The 22763-nt window shown below is 38.4% G+C and overlaps 1 protein-coding gene across 3 annotated transcripts; it reads left to right on the top strand.

Moving 5' to 3' along the window:
* Positions 1 to 6042: 6042 nt before the first annotated feature.
* On the top strand, positions 6043 to 14054 carry LOC307120324 (uncharacterized protein). 3 transcript variants are annotated; one of them, XR_013815771.1, is made up of 7 exons: positions 6043 to 6294; positions 7593 to 7657; positions 9351 to 9419; positions 9532 to 9600; positions 9937 to 10074; positions 11357 to 11534; positions 11948 to 14054. XR_013815771.1 is itself a non-coding variant. In XM_079807315.1 (6 exons), exons 3-6 carry the CDS (start codon positions 9415 to 9417, stop codon positions 11975 to 11977), a joined length of 282 nt encoding a protein of 93 aa, XP_079663441.1. In that variant the 5' UTR covers positions 6076 to 6294; positions 7593 to 7657; positions 9351 to 9414; the 3' UTR covers positions 11978 to 14054. The 3 variants fall into 3 exon arrangements, 2 of the variants coding, with proteins under 2 accessions (XP_079663441.1, XP_079663440.1); XM_079807315.1 differs by lacking the exon at positions 9937 to 10074 and having other exon boundaries at positions 6076 to 6294; XM_079807314.1 differs by lacking the exons at positions 9937 to 10074; positions 11948 to 14054 and having other exon boundaries at positions 6076 to 6294; positions 11357 to 11724.
* Positions 14055 to 22763: the final 8709 nt, after the last annotated feature.

Here is a 22763-nt window from a genome sequence, read left to right as displayed (position 1 = left end):
AATTGCCTACCCTGAATTAAAATTCTTACATTTTCCCTATTCTAGCTTATGCTGCTCTGAGCAATGCCCAAAACTTAGTATTTCAGGCACTTTTTGTGGTCTTCTGCTTCTTCATGACGGATCACTTCCTGTACTCCCAATTTGTAAGTCGCTTTGGATAAAAGCATCTGCTAAATGAATAAATGTAATTGTAAATGTAAAATAATTATTGGGTATTACTGTGGTATTCCTTTCAATAAAGCTTCTTTCAAGTTAACGGGATAGTAGTGGCTACGGGACAACTCTGTGAATGTCCTTGAGTGGCCCAGCCAGAGCCCAGATTTGAACCCAATCGAACATCTCCGGAGAGATCTGTGCACCGACGCTCAATAGGGTCTTATCCAGCAAAACCATCTGTCATTCTCTTAAAAAAATAAACATTTATATACTTTTTAACCTCAAATGCACGACTTCTGTGTTGTTCTTCTTCACGGCATATGACGTCATCACGACGGAAAGGTCACGAGTGATGAAGGTGGAAGTGCCGAAAAACTCCTCAAACTTTAAAATTGTCTAACATTGTTGTTGTACCTTTATTTTTGTAAAGGGCGTTTGATTTCATCTTTGCACTCCGTTTTAACACTGGTATACTTCCACCTTCATCACGGCCGTGACCTTTCCATCGTAATGACGTCATGCATCGGGAAGGATCACAACACAGAAGTCACGCATCTGAGGTTAAAAAGTATATAAATGTGTTTTTGTTTTTGTTTGTTTTTTGAAAATGGCCGATGGTTTGGCTAGATAAGACCCTATTCCTTGTCTGGGATCATGCAGAGCCTCTGAAGCCCTTCCTTTGAAACTGCATTGATTTGGACCTTCAGCCCATTGGTTGCCATTGAAGTCCATTATGTGGAGAAAAATCCTGGAAAGTTTTTCTCAAAAATGTAATTTCTTTTCAACTGAAGAAAGAAAGACTTGAACATCTTGGATGACATAGGGGTGAGTAAATTATCAAGAAACTTTCATTCTGAAGTGAACTAATCCTTTAGATTTTCAGAAGCGAAGCTAGAGATTCAGTGGTTTTGTGACTCTGTGTGTTCTGACTGTTCAAGATTAGCTTCTCAGTCCATAAAACAGTTAGAACACTTTCATGTTTATTATTGGACCTTTGTCTGCTCTGCTATGAGATGTAGGCTATTTATAGCGCACCCTATCTGTCAAATGCTGAGCTATTATTGTTCCAGGTGTGATGTCTAATTTTGGACTCTAGATGGCAGTCTAATTAACCATAAAACCCTGTGGTACATCCGCTTTCTGAAGTGTCAAGCTTTGTCTGGTTAACATGGTCAGTTAACCCCTAATAGTGTTAACTATTGTAACTACATGTGAGCAGAATCATCTCACCCCCCATACTGACAGCCATTCCTTTATGTTTGCAGTGACAGATTTTTTTCCCCTCAGGCTCTTAAAATAGACTTGTGTTTTTCCCTGTAAAGGTTATAATAGTGTGAACAATCACATGGCATTATGACAGTATAATGATACACGCCCACAAAGACAAAACTTGACCAAATGTGAGTTTCGACATTCTCGCTTTGGACAGCAGAACTGACGATTGTAGAATTGCTCAATTTAAATACTAGTTACTTCAGAGACTGTTGAAAACTAGAAATTATTAAATACTCTGAACATCAGTGGGATACAGAGGTGTCAAAAGTATTCACATTCATTTCTCAGGTAGATGTATAGTAGGGTTTAAAAAGACTTCCGTAGTAGTATCAACTCAAGCTTTTTACTCAAGTGTACTGATTTCAATACTTGAAAGCAGGGGGGGCTCACCCTTTGTGGGTCCTAATGCCCCAGTTTAGTGATAGGGACAATATACTGTCAAAGAGCATCATCCTTTGGATGAGACGTTAAAGTCCTGATTCTCTGTGGTCATTAAAATCCCATGGTACTTCCAGTAAAGAGTACTTACCAAATTCCTTCCACTGGCCCTTACCAATCGTGGCCTCCTAATAATCCCCATCCATTGAATTGGCTCTATCACCCTCTCTCCTCTCCGCCTATAGCTGGTGTGTGGTGAGTGCACTGGCTCCGTTGTACTGTGGCTGCCGTCGCATTATCCAAGTGGATGCTGAACACTGGTGGTGGTTGAGGAGAGACCCCTGACACGGTTGTAAAACGCTTTGGGTGTACAGTATACATATGAAAGCGCTATATAAATGTGTCATTCATTCATTCATTCAAGCCCTTCAACCACAAGCTATTCACCTCAGACACACGCTCATCAGAGATCAACCACAGATACATACTCAACAAGCTTTTTGATTATAGGCCACGTTTTGCATAGGCCACTTTATCACAGATGAAATTGATTGGATGCAAATGTCAAATACAGACATTTTCATGACAGTTTTTATTCAGTTCTTTGTGTACTGTTTAATACAGCACTGAAGAAAGTTCAACATAAGCATATACTAATTGACTACCAGTAAAGTGTGTCTATATCAGTTTTATTTTGATAAACATGACACAAAAGATTACATTAAGATCAGGCTACATGAAAAGAGTTTTTACTGTTATAAAAAATCAGCTGCGTCCGAAATCGCATACTTCCCTACTACTAGTATATAGCAGGCAAAAAACAGTATGTGACAAAAGAAAGATGTCTGAATTCACAGTACTTATAAAAGAGTACGCGAAAAGTACCTCGATGACCTACTAATTCCAATGAATGTGTCAGAAGGGTACTCGTGAGTGCCTCCTCTGTGGCCGATATGCACACTCGATGCGCACTTTTGGCAAGCCAGTACTGAAGCGAGTTCCACTACAGACTACCACACAATCCAATTTTTGATCGCCTTTTTTATCATATATTTTAGTAATTATCATAAATTAGGTATCATTCAAAAGCTTACGAACTCAAAATTCATCCGTTACAAACCGTTTTGAAATCAGAAGTTGCGTTACCATGGAAACGGTACTCTAAATTCTTCTACTGGGCTCCTCCACCTAGTGGGCGGTGTCATGTTTCATTTTACAAAATGTACTTTAACTATTTTATAATTAAAATCTTTTCTAATCTTGTTTTGTGATGGAAGTGTTATTTGGACAAAAATTTACAGGAAAATGCATTAAAAAAGATGCAATGTGTGTGACACCCAGTGGCTATTTTTGGTATAGCGCCTAAACAAAATCTCATGGAGACTTCAATTTTTGTGATATCAACTTCAAATTTGGAACACAACTTGGTTAGACATATGGCTTTGATTTTATAGTAATTTTAGAGTAAAACATTTTTTGTAAAATATATATTTTATATAAAATAAAATAAAATATTTATTACAGTATTTTTCGTTTACAGTAAATTTAAACTTCCATAACTTTTTCATACTTTCATATTTTGAAATGCTTTCACTTCAGCAATGCAATAATCTGCTGAGTGACTTCTTTAAAACAAGACCAAACTTAGGTCTGTATTCCAAAGCATTCTTGAATTACAGCTCTTTAAGTTTGGATAGTGCATTTTCATCACTATTCTCACTTTGTGACAGTTAAGAGGTTAAGCCCAAACCAAGGTATATTTTACTTTGTATGCATACAGTCAACTTGTAACTTGTAGTCTTTCAAATGATACTCCATCTGATAGCGTGCGTGAACACAGATGTTCGACATGTGCGCTCTAGAAAGTTCCATCTTTGTCCAGTGTCTGCCCTGTATTTCACTAGAAGTTATGACTGATAAAAATATCTGTATTCTTTTAAACTCAAGTTGGGGCTATCTCATAACCCCCTCACACAAGCGCTTGTCAATGCGGGCATCTGTTGTTGTTGCAGGCTCCGGTACTACTGTTATTTTCATAACAATTATTCATAACCATCCATTTTACAGAAATAGTTTTTACAGAATAAATTTTTAGTGGAAAAATACTGGTAATTCTCACCTCGCAATATGGCAGTCCATTACGGTCTAGGTGTAGAAGTTATATAGTGAAATAATTCAACATCACTGAAACTCAAAACGGATCCATGAACTAACTAAAACAAACAGGTCTGTCATTTGTTGAGAGCTAGTAGGCGCTTTAGTCACGCATGCTGCTGCTGGTGTGAACGGGGCTTTAGGTGCTACATGTAGTGATTGTCAACAATCCCAAAACTCATAGACAAGTTCTTGTCAGCAGGAGTTGTAAAGGTTGTCGCAGGATGTTCCGTGTCTGGTACTCATAGCGATTGGTGCATACTCTACTTGATCTTCCTCTTTAACATTCTGTAAAAAATACAATAATAATAAATACATAAAATCTTCCTCATGGGTAACACTTTATAATAACTACACGCTATGAAGCATTAGTTAAGCATTAGTAAATAGTTAATTCATCATTTATAAAGCATTAATAGACATTAATAGGCAGTTTATACATACTATAAATGCTTTGTTCTAGATTTATAAGCATAACTATAATGCGTTTAATAATTGTATTTTCATTCTTTATAAATTATTGATTTTCCATTTCTAAATTAAGTATTTCATTATTTACAAACCAGTTATTTAGGAGTTGTCAGTGGTTCATATGATAATTTAGAAAGTGTAAGTAAATGATTAATAAACGATTTAAATGTACATTTATACATCTTATTATTTAGACATATAGTAATAGTTACTCAGCGTGTTAATAAATGCGTTATTAACATGTATTCTTACTGTAATTCATGATTAATTCAGGTAGTTATAAAACATTTAGTAGTCGTCAGTAATTCTTTTTGTGAGCTCATCTAAAGTGAGGTCTATTTATGGCTCAGTTCTAAGATCTGATTTTAATGTAAAGGACTGGGGCCCAGTCTCATTTTATAGATAATTCGACTACTTGCCTTCTTGATCCGTTTTTCTATGTTTCCGGAACATAAAAAATATCCCGATTGCAGCAACAATCAGCAGAGATCCATCAGCAGCAGCAGCAGAGATCAGAGACTGATGCTGAGATCAGACACACTGATGCTGGACAATAAACTGTTTCCTTTGTACCAGGAGAGAGTCACATGACTCACATTCACAGCTGAACACATTGAACATGATGATGATGAAGATGTAGAAGAACATTGTGAAGAGTTACGGATGATGACAGGAACAGGCAGAGAAGCTGAAAAAATTAATAAATCATATTATCAAAAGTAAAGTATTCAATAGGATGAAAATTAAAGTAAAAAATAAATGTGTATCACAAGATTTGTAATTTTAAGATTAAAAAACAATCATTTAGGATATACTTTAATTATACATATATAAAAATAGCTCACCATAGACAGTGAGATTGAAATGCTCTCTCTCTCACTGTTGATCTCTAGTTGATAATGTCCCTCATGTTCAGTTGTGATGTGTGTGATGGTCAGAGATCCAGTTTGATCGTCCAGCTTCAGTCTGTCTCTGAATCTCCCATCAAGAACATCATCATATACAGTCATGCTGTCGTCTATTACATTGATCTCAGCTATTAAAGTGTTTTTAGTTCCAAACCTCTACAGAATCAGATCATCATCCATCATTTCAGTAAGATCAGAGTTTAGAGTGACTGAATCTCCCTCCATCACTGACTTCAGTTCAGCAAACACACCTGGAGAACAGAGTCATGGATTAAGGCTCCTTTATGTTGGTTTATTGTACTAGGATCCGTATATAAAAGTGAAATGAAGAACACACAAGACAGACAGCGTGCGTGCGTGCGTGTGTGTGTGTGTGTGTTTGTTTTTGACCTGAATACGCACCAGCATTACGGGGACATTTGGGTTTATGACGACAGGGGGCAGGGGCCATGTCCTCATAATTCCGGCAGTGTAGATCACATTTACTATGTCCCAGAAGCACCCTCTCCAATTTTGGCGCGATGTCCTTACATACCACAAAACCCAGAAATTTTACTATACACAGTGTATCCCTGATTTCGGGAGTGCGCCCCTGGAGCTAGGTCCCGGTATAACACCTGCGTCATCAAAAATTTGCATAATACACACAAGTGTAAGTTTTGAGGCCTCTGATTGGACAGATCGGTTCCGGTAGGCGGGAAATCGTGAAAACAAGATGGCGCCGGTGGGCGGAGCTTCATTCAGCTTCAGCATAAGTCTGTATAATAAGCAACATAATGCAAAATACTAATTATTTAAGTATTTTTGCAAGTAATATATTAATTATATGATAAAATCCCGTTTATATTATGATAAGTGTGGTGTAGTCAGAGGTGTATGGGGCAAGTTAATTTCCTGTTTGGACCGGACATGAGAGGACTGCGGACCTGATGAAGGCAACTGTTATTTAAAGGTAAGTTAAAACACTGTTTAATAATGTTATAATGCTTCTCTAATAGCCTGTGGGTCCGTTTGGCTTATTTGTGCATGTCCTGTTAGCTCTTCCCAGCTCGTTTTACACTTAGAAAGCAGCTAGCGCGTGATGCTAACGGTGCTAGCGCACTTATAGTGATTCTATTTACAGACAATCAGCGATGCTCGTCATTTAAAACTTGTTTAATAAAGCTGGTACATTATATTTTATTTACAGAGTATTGTTAAAGGTAATATTAAAGCTTAAATGTTACCCAGGTTAATAGAGATGCACAATATTTAAAAAAAACTGATATGGCAATATTGATTTTTTTCCCTGCAATATATAATGCAATCTGAAAAACAATTTCACCAGATGACTTAAATAGCTTTATTTGGAAATAACTAATCATTCTAGAATGATTGGTGTGATTTTGTAGGGGTGTGCGTCTGCATAGAAAATGATAAACTGCAAGCATAGATACAAAAATGGAACAAAAATATGAAATAAACAGTGCCTCATGTTTTCCAGGTAAGTCTAATAGCATTTAGGAACAGTAATAAGGGTATATAGAGTAATCAACTGTAAAATAACACTGCATAGTCTTTACTGTATACATCAGATATAATTATTCCTGGTTAAAGCTACAAAACTGATTTTTTTCTTTGTATTTGGATGTTTTATTGCAATTAATGACAGTCCGCAGCAGTTTATTAGGCTGTTTTCACTATAAGAGATCAACTATGATCCATATAGCCTACTTGACTTCACATAGGGCTATACTCCAATGTCACTACCATGAATAGGTATGAATGATAAAGCAATGTATTGTGCAGCCCTACAAGTTAATGTTCATGGCTTTAATGCATCACATTACATGTGTGTTCATTACAGTATGTCAGGTCAGGTTGTGTGTGGCTTTACACCAGTTTTATGAGGACACCGTTTTATGAGGACATCATAAGAACATGTTCTTGATGTTTGTCTTGACTGAAGGATCTCAGTGTGTTGTGTTAGTTTGAGAATCCTGGTCTATGAGGACACTAGTTTTACCGGGACACTGTGGTGCACATATGGAATACTAGGATCGATACTGATAACCCATAATTCACAGCTCATTTCGGCTAATACCAATATCGAAAAATATTTATTATAATTATTATAATATATATATAATAATTGAAGAAGAAAAAAATAGGACCCTTGGTTGAAATTGGCTTTCAATATGTAATACTAAAATGAGTATTTATTTGTCTTTATTTTGTTTTGATTTTTATTTGCTCTTCTTTTTTTTCCAGATGATAACTGAGAAGAATCAGATTAAACCAAACAAGATACAGCAACTCTAAAGGTATCCAAGAAGGTAATGTAATAATTGAGTTATTCCTTAAAGAATAGAATAGATTTCAGCTCAGAAACAGATCGTTTGCCAGAGTTATCAGTCACTGAATTATGATTGTGTGTAAAAAGTGAGTCAGGATCACTTACTGTGCAACTAGCACAGACGCAGTGTCTCGTATCACTCTCATACACACAAATACTGGAGCTCAGGTGCCGTCCAAATGTGTCTAGTGACCAGTGTCCTGGTAAAACTAGTGTCCTCATAGACCAGACTTCTGTCAAACTAACACAACACACTGGGCCCTATCTTGCACCCAGCGCAATTGACTTTGTACACCGACGCATGTGTCATTCCTATTTTGCACCCGCGCAAAGCGCGCTTTTCCCTCCACAGAAGCACGTTGCTAAACTAGTGAATGAACTTGCGCTCCCTGGACGGTTCAGCGCAAAAAAGGAGGCGTGTTCCGGCGCAAACAATCCCTGGTGCTATTTTGCTGTTCCATTAAACAATTGCGCCACTGACCAGAAAAAACCTAGTCTAAAGTCAGTGGCGCGTTGCGCGTTGTTCATTATGCTATTTTAAGGGCGCATGCTTGACCATAATGTATAGCGTGCACAACGCGCATACACTTTGCTCATGTAATCTTCACAGATGCAACAGTTATTTTTGCAAATCATAAATTGTTACACTAAAAAAATATTAACACATGAGATGACGGAAATCATTGTGGTGTGCCACGAAGATGTGAAAAATAGGCATAAACCTAGCTCACAAATGATTCAGGCTAATTGTAATAATTAAGGATAAGACCTATTTGCCCAATAGTGGCAAGACATATATGTATATAAGGACATCTGACAAATTGGTTTGTCCGTCAAGAACCAGGAAAAAAAATCGACTGAAAAACTGAAAAAACTGAAAGACTGAAAAAAAAAAAAGACTGTGAAATCACCTTTACCATAATGTACAACATTACAACTTCACTTCTCTGTCTTTCACTGCTCTTACAAGAACATCAGTCTCCTCGGCTGTGAACCGCTCCTGGCGTGCGCCTGGTAAATACGCCATAATAATAGCAATCCATAATGGAACTTGCGCACCTGCTTTTAAAGGGAATGTTGGATGACGCTCTGATTGGTTTATTCACGTTACGCCCAAACCACACCTATGAATAATGAAGCTACTTCAGACCAACCCATTTTAGATTTGCGCCGGGCGCAAGAGCCATTTATCCCGCCGGGAAAATAGCAACAGCGCCGAGACCCGCCCACAAAGTTACTTGCGCTTCGCGCTTTGACACTTGCGTTTCAGATCGTTAAAATAGGGCCCACTGAGTCAAAGTCAAACATCAAGAACATGTTCTTATGATGTCCTCATAAAAAGGTGTCCTCATAAAACTGTTGTAAGACACACACACACAACATGACATACTATAATGAACACGCATCTAATGTGATGCATAAAAGACATTAACATTACCTTGAAATATTGATTTGAAATTGAACTATTTTGTAATCTTGTATATTATCTCAAATCAATATTTGATGTGCAAATATTTATTGATGGGTAGTTATGTATGATTATCTGATTATCCTGTCCATGTTTATTTTGTATTAATTACTGGCTGACTGTACATTATCCCTTTGCTATATTCCATATATTATGTTTTTAGGTGAAGTGTTTCTGTATGTAACGCTTTATTTCATATGTTCAGATAAGCCGTCAGACCCAGCTGTCATCAGGCAGTGGTGATTGTGCTGCTCTTACTGTGGGTCTACATGAGGTAAGTGAGAGTTGTGCTGTAAGAGAATGAGCAAACCAAGCAAACACACGGTGAGATCTAGGCTGTTCACATATTTACATCAGTGTTTCATGTCTAATTTGATGTTTTGTAGACTCTCTGTGAGGTTGATCCCTCCGCACTCTGTCCCAGTCAGAAGTCAGAGATACAGAGAGTACAGAAGGTATTGTTTTTTTTGTTTTTTTTTGGAAATTAAAATTAGGGATGCACCAATATAAACATTTGGGCAGAGTTCGATAACTGATCGTTCTTTATATTTGAAAGCCGATAACTGATATATTGGCCGATTAATCTAAATCCAAATTTTATATACTTTGAGAGCCTGATTACAAAAACAAAAGGCTCATTATTAAAGGTCCTGTTCTTCGTGATCCCATTTTTCAAACTTTAGTTAGTGTGTAATGTTGATGTTAGAGCATATATAATACCTGTGAAATTATAAAGCTCAAAGTTCAATGCCAAGCGAGATATTTTATTTGACAGAAGTTCCCTTTCAAAGCCTACAGCGAACGGCCGGTTTGGACTACATCCTGGTACTTCCTGCTTTAATTACGTCAGTAGAGCAGTTTGTCGACTAACCTCCGCCCACAAGAGTACGCGAAAAAGGGGGCGTGGTCTTGTTGCAGTATACAGATAAGTAAATTGTGTGAAAAATACTGTTTTTTTTACACGCGAAACATGAACACATGTTATATTACACACTGTAAACACAATCAAAGCTTCAAATAAACACGAAAAACGTGACCTTTAAAAGCCATGACTCAAACACTTCAACATAAATCAAACCTGTACAGTACAGTAGCCATTAATTCTATTGGCTATCATATGATTGTAAAAATTTAATTAATTAACTTTCTTTATAAAAAAAAAAAAATGACAACACTTTACAATAAGTTTTCATGTTGTTAGTGTTAGCTAACATGAACTAACAATGAATGAACAATACTTCTACAGGATTATTAATCTTAGTTAACGTTAATCTCAACATGTTTATGATCCAGTATTGTATCTGTTCATTTAGTGCACACTGTGAACTAACATCAACTCACATATTTTATTAACTCACATTAACAAAAGTTTTGCTCTGTTAGTTCATGTTAGTTAATGCAATAACAAATGTATTGTAAAGTTTTACCCAAAACATCTATTGCCTTACAAATAATAATAAATAAAATTAAATTAAAATGCAAACAAGTCATGGGCAACATTACTTAGGCTACATAAAGAATCAAATGCCTGTGCCATGGATAAATCAAATCAAATGGACAATAAGGGAATTATTTTACTCATATTGTTGATGAAAATGATACAAGAACAATAAAAGTACTAGTTCTGATGAATAATGCATCAATACTTTTGAAAACATATTAACATTTTTAAAATTACAGGAATATTATGCGTGTTTAATAGGATGGTTTCAAATAACATGTGTTTGAGGTGCGCGCGCGCTAAAGCTGAAGAGCTGAATGAACACCCATAAACCCAAGCGCTTTTGTTTAGCTCAATGGAACACAACCTATATATGATCAATTAGATATTTATACAAAATAAACACAATATTACAACTCCTACTTGCACAAAATCATGCATAGATGAACTTGAACTAAGTTACGTATTGAAACTCCTGTTGTGGACGCACGGCAACTAAACCCAAAGAATTCACAGCGTTTTATTCAGGTATGTGTGGAATCCACGTGCACCAGATGTGGACTGGATCTGGACAGACACAATGTTACAAGTCATTGAATTGCAAAGCAAAGTCTTAAGGAGAGCATTTCATTAGTCCATCTCTTGTCACACTTCAAAACCCCGGAATGATCCTTCTGTATTTCTGCTGGGAATTCCAGAAATTATTTTCTTTCAGAATGTGTGCTAAATTCAGTTGCTACATGTGGTGATTCTGGTCTCCTCTGGTGCAGGGTGGCTCGCGGTGACGTCAGTGAGACGGTGTGGCCGGAGTGTCACAGGCTGCTGTCAGTGTTAGCGCTTCGTTGGAGTGGAGTTGGTGCTCAAACTGGAGTTCCCTGGTGCTGTGTTTTAAAGGGTGTGGTGATCGCCTGCAGCTGTGCGGATCCGGGCTGTGCTGAGTGGCTGCAGGTGATCCGTGTTTGTTTCCAGGGCGACGCTGATGAGAGCTCGGGAGACTTGTCACAATACATTTGTAGTTTTTCTTGAAAATGATCAATTGTTTGGCTAGAGAAGACTCTATTCAAAATAGGGTTCAATAGTTTAATAACCCACACTGACGATAACCCAAACAGGCAGGTAAATGAAACACAACCGTATAGACGTGACCAGACAAATGAACACTGAAAAGACTGCAAATTAAATAGTAAGGCAAACAAGGGTAATTAATGACACACATCTGAACAGAATGAATAATCATAATTAGTACCCACAGTAAAGAGGGAAACTAGAATGTGACTGAAGATTAAGTATATTTTAAAAGTCCAACATGACTGTGACACACACACACACACACACAAGTAAGTGTTAATTTGTGTTTTCAGGTGTGTTTGGTGCTGAAGAACCCAAGATGAAGAAAGATGGCCTAGTTTCCTCAATCAAGGGTCTTTACGGATGTTATGAGGCACTCAAGACTTACAAATGTTATGAGTCAAGCAAGTCATTGATTGAAAATGTTGTCCGATGTTCAATGTCAGCCTTTGGTTTGTACGAATGTTATACTTTTATTGGGAACTGGATGATCTAATAAAAATAAAAGTAGTGTTGCGGCCTGCGTTTCTTGTACCTGTATTGCTCTGTGTTCTCTCTTTCTCTCTCCCTGTTCCTTCTTATTCTGATCGGTTGTCCAGTGATGGTGTGGATGATCGTCATTGGTCGTCTAGTTGAGGCGTGGACTATATAAGGACGGGGAGCTCATTGTTGGTTCAGTCACGGACGGTTTCAAATGATCTGATGATGAGCATGTTATAATATCACAGAGCGTAGGGGTGTCCTGGGGCCCGTTCTTCGTACCTCGCTAACTCAGTTAGCTGGATTTGATTGTTGACGATTTGACATGATCTTGGATTGTTTGGTTCTTCGAAGCTCATCCTGGACTTGCTGTCATAGTAACAGGTCCGTGAGCTTAAACCTGCTCGGGAGCAGGCTTATTTCATGTAAACAGGATTAGATTGCATATTGAGGTGATGCTTAAAATCTGTCCCAGCCACTGCTACTTTATTACAAGAGTTCATTACTGAACCAGTAATAATAATAGCAATAATAATAATTTTTAAAAAATAGTATAAAAATGTTATATTGTATATGTATATGAGAATGTGTAATACTATAGCCAGACACTTGATTGAACGATTTATTTGGGATGGAATAATTACTTTATATAATTTTATTTTTATTGGTTTAGACACATGTTGTGCAGTTAATCTGAGCCGTGCATTAATTTAAGTGATGACTGATATTATGGGAGTGGCTTGATGCAGCGCAAGAGAGGATAATTTGATCTTGACCCATAAGAAACTTGAATACTGTCACGTTACAAATCTGCTTCAAATTGAATTAAGAATTAAATTACAACATTGAAATAAAAATGTAAAGGATGTACAAATACTGTATAAAATCGTGAATATAAATAATTGGTAATCATGTTAAAAAAAAAAACATTTATCATTTATCAATTATAACTTTTATGTTGGTTTGGACGTTTGGCTGTTTCCTTATAAAGGTTCAGAAATTCGTGGGGGTTTTTTGTGTAATTTGTCAAGTTTTTTTTGCCAGGTGGCTTTTTTAATTAGATGATGTCATTACGTTGCTGTCTTGACGCCAGCCAATCGCTGCATTGCTGATCGTGGTTTCGAGTATCGATGCATCTGCCCTCTTCAGGGAAAACAAGAACGCGCAGTGATCTTAGATCATTTAATCCAGATATTTTAATCCAATCCGCAAATTCGTCTGAAGAACCAAATTAGCCAGACATCAGTTATCACGATTAAAAGATCTGGGATCTGTCAAATCATCTTAGATGTATTAAGCGAAGTACGAAGAACGGGCCCCAGCTCTTTATTTTGAAACTTGTTTGGGTTCTGTTTTTGTTAGGTAGGTAGGTCAGCTAAATGTATTTTATTTTTGCTATTTGACTAGGTTATTTAATGTATTACCCTTTTTCTTTTTATACTTGTTTTGTTTGTTATTTTGGCCTTTGGACACCCTGACGAGATGCTCGTTATTCCCTTTGTGATTCCTTAATACATTTTCCCTTTTTTTTTTGGTGTGTAGGTTTGATTATCGACCGAAAATCAGTGATTCGTTGTTGGGATTCCAATACCACAACCCATTTATTTTTTAGTATGACTTCTCTAATCCCCTAGACGCGGGTCATAATAATTGTCCACCCTGAATTTTAATTTTGAATATCCTCTCACTGGGAATTAAATGGGTGGCACCGAGGTTTTGTAATATGATGGGTTTAGTTTCATCTGTAATGCTATCTATTTTGCTTCCAAACCTCAGTATATCAAGGGGGGAATGACATGCAATTCACTACAATACAATTAATGAACTCCAAATTAAAATTTTCTGTAAATAATGTGCACAATATATATATAATGATTTGGTATTACTGTGGTATTCCTTTAAATAAAGCACCTTTCAAGTTAAAAGGTGTGTGTCTCTTTCCTTTTAAATTACATTTACATCCACAGTCAGCAGTATCAAGGAAACAAATAAAAATGTACAAGCCAATAGAATAAGTTCCTAAGCTGGCAAATAATACTTTAAATAACCCTTAGTTTCTGATGCAGGCCTGTTCCGCTGCTTGGGTTTATACACAGCCGCTTCACTCAATTGAGCCACAAATAAAATATCAAACAGGTACCTTTGTTGAAGATGTTGATCATAAACAGCGGACAGGATTCACGCAACATCTGTTGTCGTTCTCCTTCACAACTAGCATGAGTTGACATTGACAGTTCACGCAGAATGTACTGGCTCGCCACCAGTGGTTATATAAAAACATATCATATCAAAGAATAAACATGAATTAACATCTGAAGGTATGTTTAGGATACATTACAACTTACTGAAATGCATCATATGAAGTGTAATTGCTCAATCAGTGTTTCAAGGGTGGAAAGGCATCAATAAAACGGCTAGTAAACAATGTCACGTAGCATCACATTTACCTCAGACGTCATTAAAGTTAAATTAGGACCCTAAACAATAGCTACTGTTAAACATTTGCGTATGAAACATCCGAAAGAATACGAGCTGTGCATGAAGGAATCTACAGACAGCAGCTAATGCAGAAACTTCACGGCAAAGGAAGGACAGTCACCCTGGCATAATGTTGTCTATTCTTAATTAAAATATAAATAAATTAAAAAGCTATAGGTCTACACTCAATATTTTTCACTTAAATAATTACCAAATTAAGACGACAACACGAAAATACACTAAATCCGTTTGAAGCTTTGAAGAACCGGAATAGTTTTTTTTTTTTTTTTTGTCAAATAAAAATAGCAGACCTACCTCAATCCACACCTTGTATGTGTTTTTTTTTTGTTTTGTTTTTTTAAAGTAACATGTCTAAGTGATGTGGGTTAGTCTGGAGTGCAGCCTTTTGATAGGTAACCCTCTGGTGCTCTTCGTTTAGGGGTTGCATTGGTTGTCTTCCCGGTCATTAGTGACCGGACGCCTAAAAATGAAACTTCCTCCACCCAATAAAACCAATGCAATTTATTTTTCTTGAATAATATTTTTTCTTTTTAATTTTGTATTTTGAGATGGTTTGATGGTATTTTTTTGTATTTATGCAATAATTTGGTCTATTTTTCCATTGAAAATTATACACATTTTAAATTTTTTTATTATTTTTGCAGTATTTCAGGTTAAAATAGGCAGATTAGCCACCTCTTTTGGAATTATTTAAGAAATCATGCAACCATGGGTGTAATCACTAGAGGTCTCTATGGAGAGGCTTGAGAATTCTCTAGTTCTCTTTTGAACACATTTAATTTTTTTTTTTTTTATGGATTTGAATATATATTTAAAAAATCTCAAAGAATATTTATTATAAAAATGTAGATTTTTTGTTGTTGTTAGAAATATAGATTTATTTTGTGAAAATGTGTTTTTGCAGATTTCCCATTCATTTCCTATGGTGGTCATTTCTGACCGACGAGCACAAGTGGGAGTATTTTTTTATGACCACTTAGCATGCTCGAATCATGCCCTCAATGTGTTTACATACCTAATGCTAGAAAAGTCTCAGTTTCTAAGTTTCATATCATTCTGATGAAGCTGTGACTTTTAAAAATTAAAAATGTGGTTCATATGTTCAGTTTTTCATAGGTGTGTGTGTATGTGTGTGTGTGTGTGTGTGAGTGGATGTGTCAATATCACACTCTTGATGTTTTAGAGTGTCAGCCCTTTACAGCTGCGTACTTTTTTTCAGCATCGTGGCCGATTTGTAGATTGTACACACAAATATTCTGAGAATTTTTGAGTTTTTGCCGATTTCCCATTAATTTCCTATGGTCGGTCATTTATGACCGAAGTCAATGAACGCTACTTTTTTTTTAACGACCATTTAGCATGCTCAAATCATGACCCCAATTTTTTTGTGAGTTTACATACCTAATGCTAGAAAAGTCACCAAGTTTCATATCATTCCGATGAAGCAGTGATTTTTAAAATTTTGAAACAGAAAATTTTCCGTTCAGAAATGACCGAAGAGCACCAGAGGGTTAAGCCTTGTTTATAGCCTATAGTTTCGTCTGTCTCCGCAGCGCGAGCCTCCAATGACTGCGTGTGTGCCTTCTGCGCTCACGTTGTGATGTTCTTTGAAATGACAGAGGGCGACTCGGAGTAATTGTTCTATAAACCATCAGGAAACAACGGCGAGAAGAACATACGTGACAATGTTTACTTTAGTAAACTTGACCAAAACCACACTACGAAAAGCCTTAAACAAGGCTTCAGATGGCACTGGTGTCCCGGGAATACAGAGATCACGCCTCGCTAAAGTAGCCAGCCTCGGGAAGCGCCTTTCATTTGCTTTCCACCAGTCAGGAGCTTGTACAACTTCTATATTTTAATGACGCGTAGCATATTTTGCAAGTATCTTCGTCGCCCTTTCTGTCGAAATGGTCCCACACAGTATATGCTTCTCCTTTCCCATTGCTTCATTTTACGAGGTTAGACATGATGTGGTTGCACATGTTGACGCGCCCCATGAGTGAACAAATACAGCATATTTCAGCATACTTCTTTATATATACATATTATATATTTTATGTTAACCACTTATTTTTAAGTCTACAGTTTATCTCACTTATCATATCCACATATTTTTTATATTTTTATTTTTATCTTATTTCCTATTTTTATCTTTTACTTGATTTATTTATAATTCTACTTATGTTAATACTTTTTATTCTAATTTTATTCTATTTCTATTTAATTTCTTGTAACTGTTATTTGCACTGTCCATGGAGCGGACCTGTTTACATTTCACTGCCAGTTGTATATTGTGTATATAACTGTGTATGTGACAAATAAAACTCTTGAATCTTGAATCTTGAATATTTTTCTTTAACCATGCAGCAAACAAACAAAAAAAGTGTTAAAAAAACATTTAAACCGTTTAAACCGGTCAAAGTTCTTACTTTCGGTTAACGGTTAAAAGGTCAATATGAGCATCACTAACCTGCTGTGGACATTGTTTACTTCATTAATGTGTTTACTGTGATAATGGACTGAGGATGGGAGTATTCAGTATTCTGTTTCGGATTCGGCAGAATCTTAACCAGTGGATTCGGTATTCGGCCGAACTCCAAAAATCTGGATTCGGTGCATCCCTAATATAGCCTATATATTTCTTTCTCTTCTTTTTTTTCCCCGTTATTGCTATTTCTGTGTGTGTTCTTTTTTTTTCTTTTTTTTTTTGCTTTGCTTTGCTGACGATTGTACATCCATTTTCTGTTAAAATGTGCGCACGCTTTATAAATCGAGGGAACAAAATAGTAAATCGTGCGCACGATTAAGCCTACTAGTTTTTTACTGCATGTCATGTGCGGGGCTCCGTATAATTCAATTTACTTATATTTATGTTAACTTTCTTAATATAAATAAAACATTTATCTTTCTTCTGGAATTTTGGATTTATTGGTTTAATTTTATTTTAGTCTGACGACTGGGCGGGGGAGTCATATTTCTATATATTTATTTATTTATTACGGTCTAAACCTAGCGCGATGGGCTAATCCATGGGCTGCTGGTCTGAAAACCAGGTGTGTTCAGGTGCATTGTTGGCGCGTTGCTATTTTTAGGAACTGAAAACGACTGCGCCATTGACCAACAAAAACCGGTCTAAAGTCGCAGTACTGGGGCAACCGCCCAGTAAAGCATTACAATGATCTAGCCTTGAGGACATGAACGCATGAATTAACTTTTCTGCATCTGACTCTGAGAGCATATGTAGTCATTTAGAGACATTTTTAACCCTCTGAACACGACAAACGCGCTGGCATTGATTACCTAATAAGGAACTATCTTAGTCCTAAATTCAATATTACTTACTGGTAAGTTCAGCTTGTTTCTATATTAGTTAATAGTAGTAGCTGAAGTGTTAGATTAGATTTTAGATTAGATTAGATTCAACTTTATTGTCATTACACAAGTACAAGGCAACGAAATGCAGTTTAGGTCTAACCAGAAGTGCAATAGCAGCAAGTGCAGGATATACAACATTTGCATAAGTGCAGGACATGGATATGTACTGAGTATATATAAATATATCTATAAATAGAGAGATGGTTATTACTATAAACAGAATTTACAGGTGAATATGTACAGTGAATAATATACAGATGGTTAATACTATAAACAGAATTTACAGGTGGATATGTACTATGAATATAATATAACATACAGATGGCTATTACTATAAACAGAATTTTACAGATAGAGGTATACAATGATATGTTAGGCTAAAATGAGGAATATGGCAGTGGATTAAGGTAGTGCAATAAATTATGGACAGAAGCTATCCGAAAAAAAGTGTAAAAGTGCAGTGGAAAGTGATTGCATATTACAGTTAGAAGTACGGTGCAAAATACAAATGTAAACAGTAGGTACTGTAAATAACAGTCGGCAGTGCAAATGAGCATAATCCAGTTATGGTATGGTAGTGCAAAATGCATAAATAAACAGTTGTGACTCTAATAAACAGTCGGTAGTGCAAATAACAAAGTGAAGGCGGATGTGAGGTAGGAGAGTTATCAGTTTATGAGGGAAGTGGATCAACGGGGGTTTGAGTTCAGTAAAGAGACAGCTCTGGGGAAAAAACTGTTCTTTAGTCTGCTGGTCCTGGTCCGGTGGATCCTGAAACGCCTGCCGGAGGCCAGGAGAGAAAACAGTCTGTGGGCTGGGTGAGAGGAGTCCTTGAGGATGCTGCGAGCTCGATGCAGGCAGCGTTTCCTCTGGATGTGCTCGATGGCAGGCAGTGGAGTCCCTGTGATGCGCTGGGCAGTTTTCACCACCCGCTGCAGTGCCTTGCGCTCCGCAACAGAGCAGCTCCCATACCATACTGCGACACAGTTGGTCAGGATGCTTTCTATTGCGCAGCGATAGAAGTTCACCAGGATAGCCGAGGAGAGCTGATTCTTCCTCAGTGTCCTCAGGAAGAAGAGGCGCTGGTGAGCCTTCTTGACCAGGCTGGAGGTGTTGGTCGTCCACGACATGTCCGCCGAGATGTGGATCCCCAGGAACTTGAAACTGGAGACACGCTCAACAGCCATTCCATTGATGTGGATGGTGTCGTGTGTGCCTCTTGACTCCTTCCTGAAGTCCACGATGAGCTCCTTCGTTTTGGTGGTGTTGAGGAGCAGGTTATTTTCGGTGCACCATGTGGCCAGGTGCTGGATCTCCTCCCTATAGGCAGTCTCATCGTTGTTGCTGATGAGACCAATCACCGTAGTGTCGTCCGCAAACTTGACGATAGAATTAGATTCATACACAGGCTTGCAGTCGGCGGTGAAGAGGGAGTAGAGAAACGGGCTTAGCACACAGCCCTGTGGTACACCAGTGTTGAGTGTGATGGACGTGGAGCAGGTGGATCCTGAACGAACATTCTGGGGTCTGTCAGTTAGGAAGTCCAAAATCCAGTTGCACATTGAGGTATTGATGCCCAGGTCTCCAAGTTTGGCTATTAACTTGGTTGGGATTACAGTGTTGAATGCTGATCTGAAGTCAACAAACAGCATGCGTGCGTAAGTGTTCTTATTGTCCAGGTGAGTGAGCACAGAGTGCAGTGCCATGGAAACGGCATCCTCTGTGCTCCTATTGCTGCGGTAGGCAAACTGGTGTGAGTCCAATGTGGATGGTATAGAGTCTTTTAGGTGTTCCAGGACCAGCCGCTCAAAGCACTTCATAACGATGGGTGTGAGTGCTACAGGGCGGTAGTCATTAGGGCACCTCGGGTTAGAGTGTGGCACTGGCACAATGGAAGTGCGTTTAAAGCATGAAGGTACAGCTGCTTGGGCAAGAGACAGGTTGAAAATGTCTGTAAAAACCCCAGCGAGCTGCTCCGCACATGCCCTGAGAACACGACCAGGGATGTTGTCTGGTCCAGCAGCCTTGTGCGCGCTGATCCGGCTCAGTGCCTTGCAGACATCTGTGGTGGAGAGTGTGATTGGTGGGTCAGCTGAGGGTTTGAGCTTGGTGGCAGTTTCTTTGTTGTCTCTTTCAAAGCGAGCATAAAAGTGGTTTAGCTCGTTCAGGAAGTTGACATCAGTGGCTGCGGGGGTGGAGTGGGGGGGTTTGTAGTCACTGATGGCCTGAATGCCCTGCCACATGCGTCGAGGGTCAGAGTTGGAAAAGTGACCCTCTATCTTTAGCTTGTAGCAGTGCTTGGCCTTTTTGATGCCCCTCTTCAGGTTTGCCCTGGACGTACTGTAGGCTTGTGCATCTCCTGATCTGAAGGCAGTATTGCGTGACTTCAGCAGGAGTCGCACTTCCCTGTTCATCCATGGCTTCTGATTTGGGTATGTGGTGATCTGTTTCTGGGTTGTAACACTGTCAATGGTGGTGTTGATATGATCCAATACAGAGGAGGTGTAGGAGTCAATGTCCGTGTGAGCATCACTGGTGGCTTGAGAAGCAAACGCACTCCAGTCTGTGTGTAGAAACCTTTCCTGGAGTGTGGAATCAACCCCCGCAGGCCACACCTTGATGGTCTTCACTGATGGCTTCACACGGTTGATGAGGGGTGCATATTTGGGGATGAGGAACAAAGAGAGGTGATCTGACTGTCCCAGGTGGGGGAGGGGTGTCGCAACGTAAGCACCAGCCATGTTTGTGTAAACATGGTCTAAGGTTTTGTTTCCTCTGGTGTGGCAGGAAACATGCTGGTGAAACTTGGGTAGCACTGACTTTAAGTTTGAGTGATTAAAGTCACCTGCAACAATAAAAGCAGCTTCCGGGTGATCAGTCTGTTGTTTACTGATGGCCGCATGAAGTTCTTTCATAGCAAGCTTGGCATCAGCATCCGGGGGAATATAGGCTGCAGTTATAATGGTGGAAGTGAACTCCCGCGGTAGATAAAACGGTCTACATTTAACCATGAGAAACTCCAGGTTAGCTGAACAATGACTCCCAACAATAGCAGAGTTTGTGCACCAAGCTTTGTTAATATAAATGCACAATCCACCACCTCTGGTCTTACCGGAGCCATCTAATGTTCTATCCGCCCGGAGTGTGTGGCATCCCGCTAGCTCAATAGCGGTGTCCGGTATTCCGCCGTTTAGCCAGGTTTCCGTGAAGATTAGGACGTTACAGTTCAAAAGTTTCTTGCTGTGTGTGATGCTGAGTCGAATCTCCTCCATTTTGTTCACTAGCGACCGTACATTGGCAAGGAAAATACTGGGTAAAGAGAGCCGATGTGGATTTAGCCTTAGCTTTAGCCTTAGCTTAGCTTTCAGTCCTCCACGTACCCCCCGCCTTTGTTTACGATCTCGGCGCCGCCTGCGAGCACTTCCGCCCGGCCGGGTAGAGTGCATAGCCTCGGGTGTCCTAGCGATCTCAGGAAGGAGTCGAAGATTGTCCATAAAACTGTCGGAAATTCGCAAACCAATATCCAAAATCTCACCACGGGTGTACGATGTTAAGGCACAACTATTCTGAACGAACAGACCCGAGATGAGCAGGAAAAATACCGCAAAATTGCAGAATCTGGAGAGACCCAGAGCCTCGCGAACTACTCGCGCCGCCATCTTGGATCTATTATGTAATTAATGTAGTACTACTCATTCATTAGTCCTGCATAGTTACCTATTAATGACGGACCGTTATTCTGAAGTGTGACCAACACCTCCAGGGCCCAGAAAACACTGCAGGCTTCAGAGGGTTAAGATGGGGAAAAAAAGTGGTTTTACAAATGCCAGTAATTCAAAATAAAGATTGCTATCAAAGATCACTTCTAGCTTCTGTGTTTCAACTAGAGTTTAAAGTGTTATTTTGCCCAGATTCACCAAAATACCAAATTCTGCAATCTGCAAGCATGCATTTCTCATCACATTTTTTTATTGGTGACCAAATAATATTTCTCTAAATGAACGATTACGTTTTCAGGTGACTGTATGTTTGCATTAATATTCACTCATGAATGTTGTTGTAACAACACAGGAAAACATTATACATGCGATTTACTGGCTTTTCAGTCAAAATGGATCCTGCAAGTTATTTCTCCTGTTGTTTTATCTGTTCAGACATCAGTGCGTCTGGTTTGATCTGTCTGGTGGATAAACGGCGTTTGCTGGAAGTCTGTGGTTGATGTGCGTGTCAGCAGTTTGTGGCTGAAGCGTATCTTCATTTTCTCTCCTGTTAATAAGATCACAATCTTCCACTCCACACAAAACATCTTTACACTGAAATAAAGTGAATCCATCAACAGTCAAATAAGAGTCACAGGTCAGAGGTCAAATATGATTGACAGCTCACAGCACTAAATAACACACCAGATACAGATATCTATATTTCACTCTTCTGATATTCGTTTTCATTCAGGGCATAATTGCAGAGCAGCGCATGATGAGGCTTTGTTGCTAAAAAGTATATGTTTATTTATTTTTAGAAAATCACAGACGGTTTCCTACATAATACCCTTATTCCTCGTCTGGGATCATGAAGAGCACTTTGATGCTGCATTGAAACTGCAATTTGGACCTTTAACCCGTTGATTGCCATTGAAGTCCACTATATGTCTACTATAAATCCTGGAATATTTGCCTCAAAAATCTTAATTTCTTTTTGACTGAAGAAAGAAAAACATGAACATGTTGGATGAGATGGGGGTGAGTAAATGAT

This window comes from Gobio gobio, assembly GCF_949357685.1.
Source record: "Gobio gobio genome assembly, chromosome: 24".
In the NCBI taxonomy this organism is placed as follows: domain Eukaryota; kingdom Metazoa; phylum Chordata; class Actinopteri; order Cypriniformes; family Gobionidae; genus Gobio; species Gobio gobio.
The sequence above is the reverse complement of the archived record's forward strand: the minus strand, read 5'-3'. Positions and strand labels throughout refer to the sequence as shown.

Excerpts from the sequence above, each read along its gene's own strand:
- LOC307120324 (XM_079807314.1), top strand. Across the intron at positions 9,601-11,356 it reads AGATACAGAGAGTACAGAAG|GGTGGCTCGCGGTGACGTCA; the intron begins GTATTGTTTTTT and ends CCTCTGGTGCAG.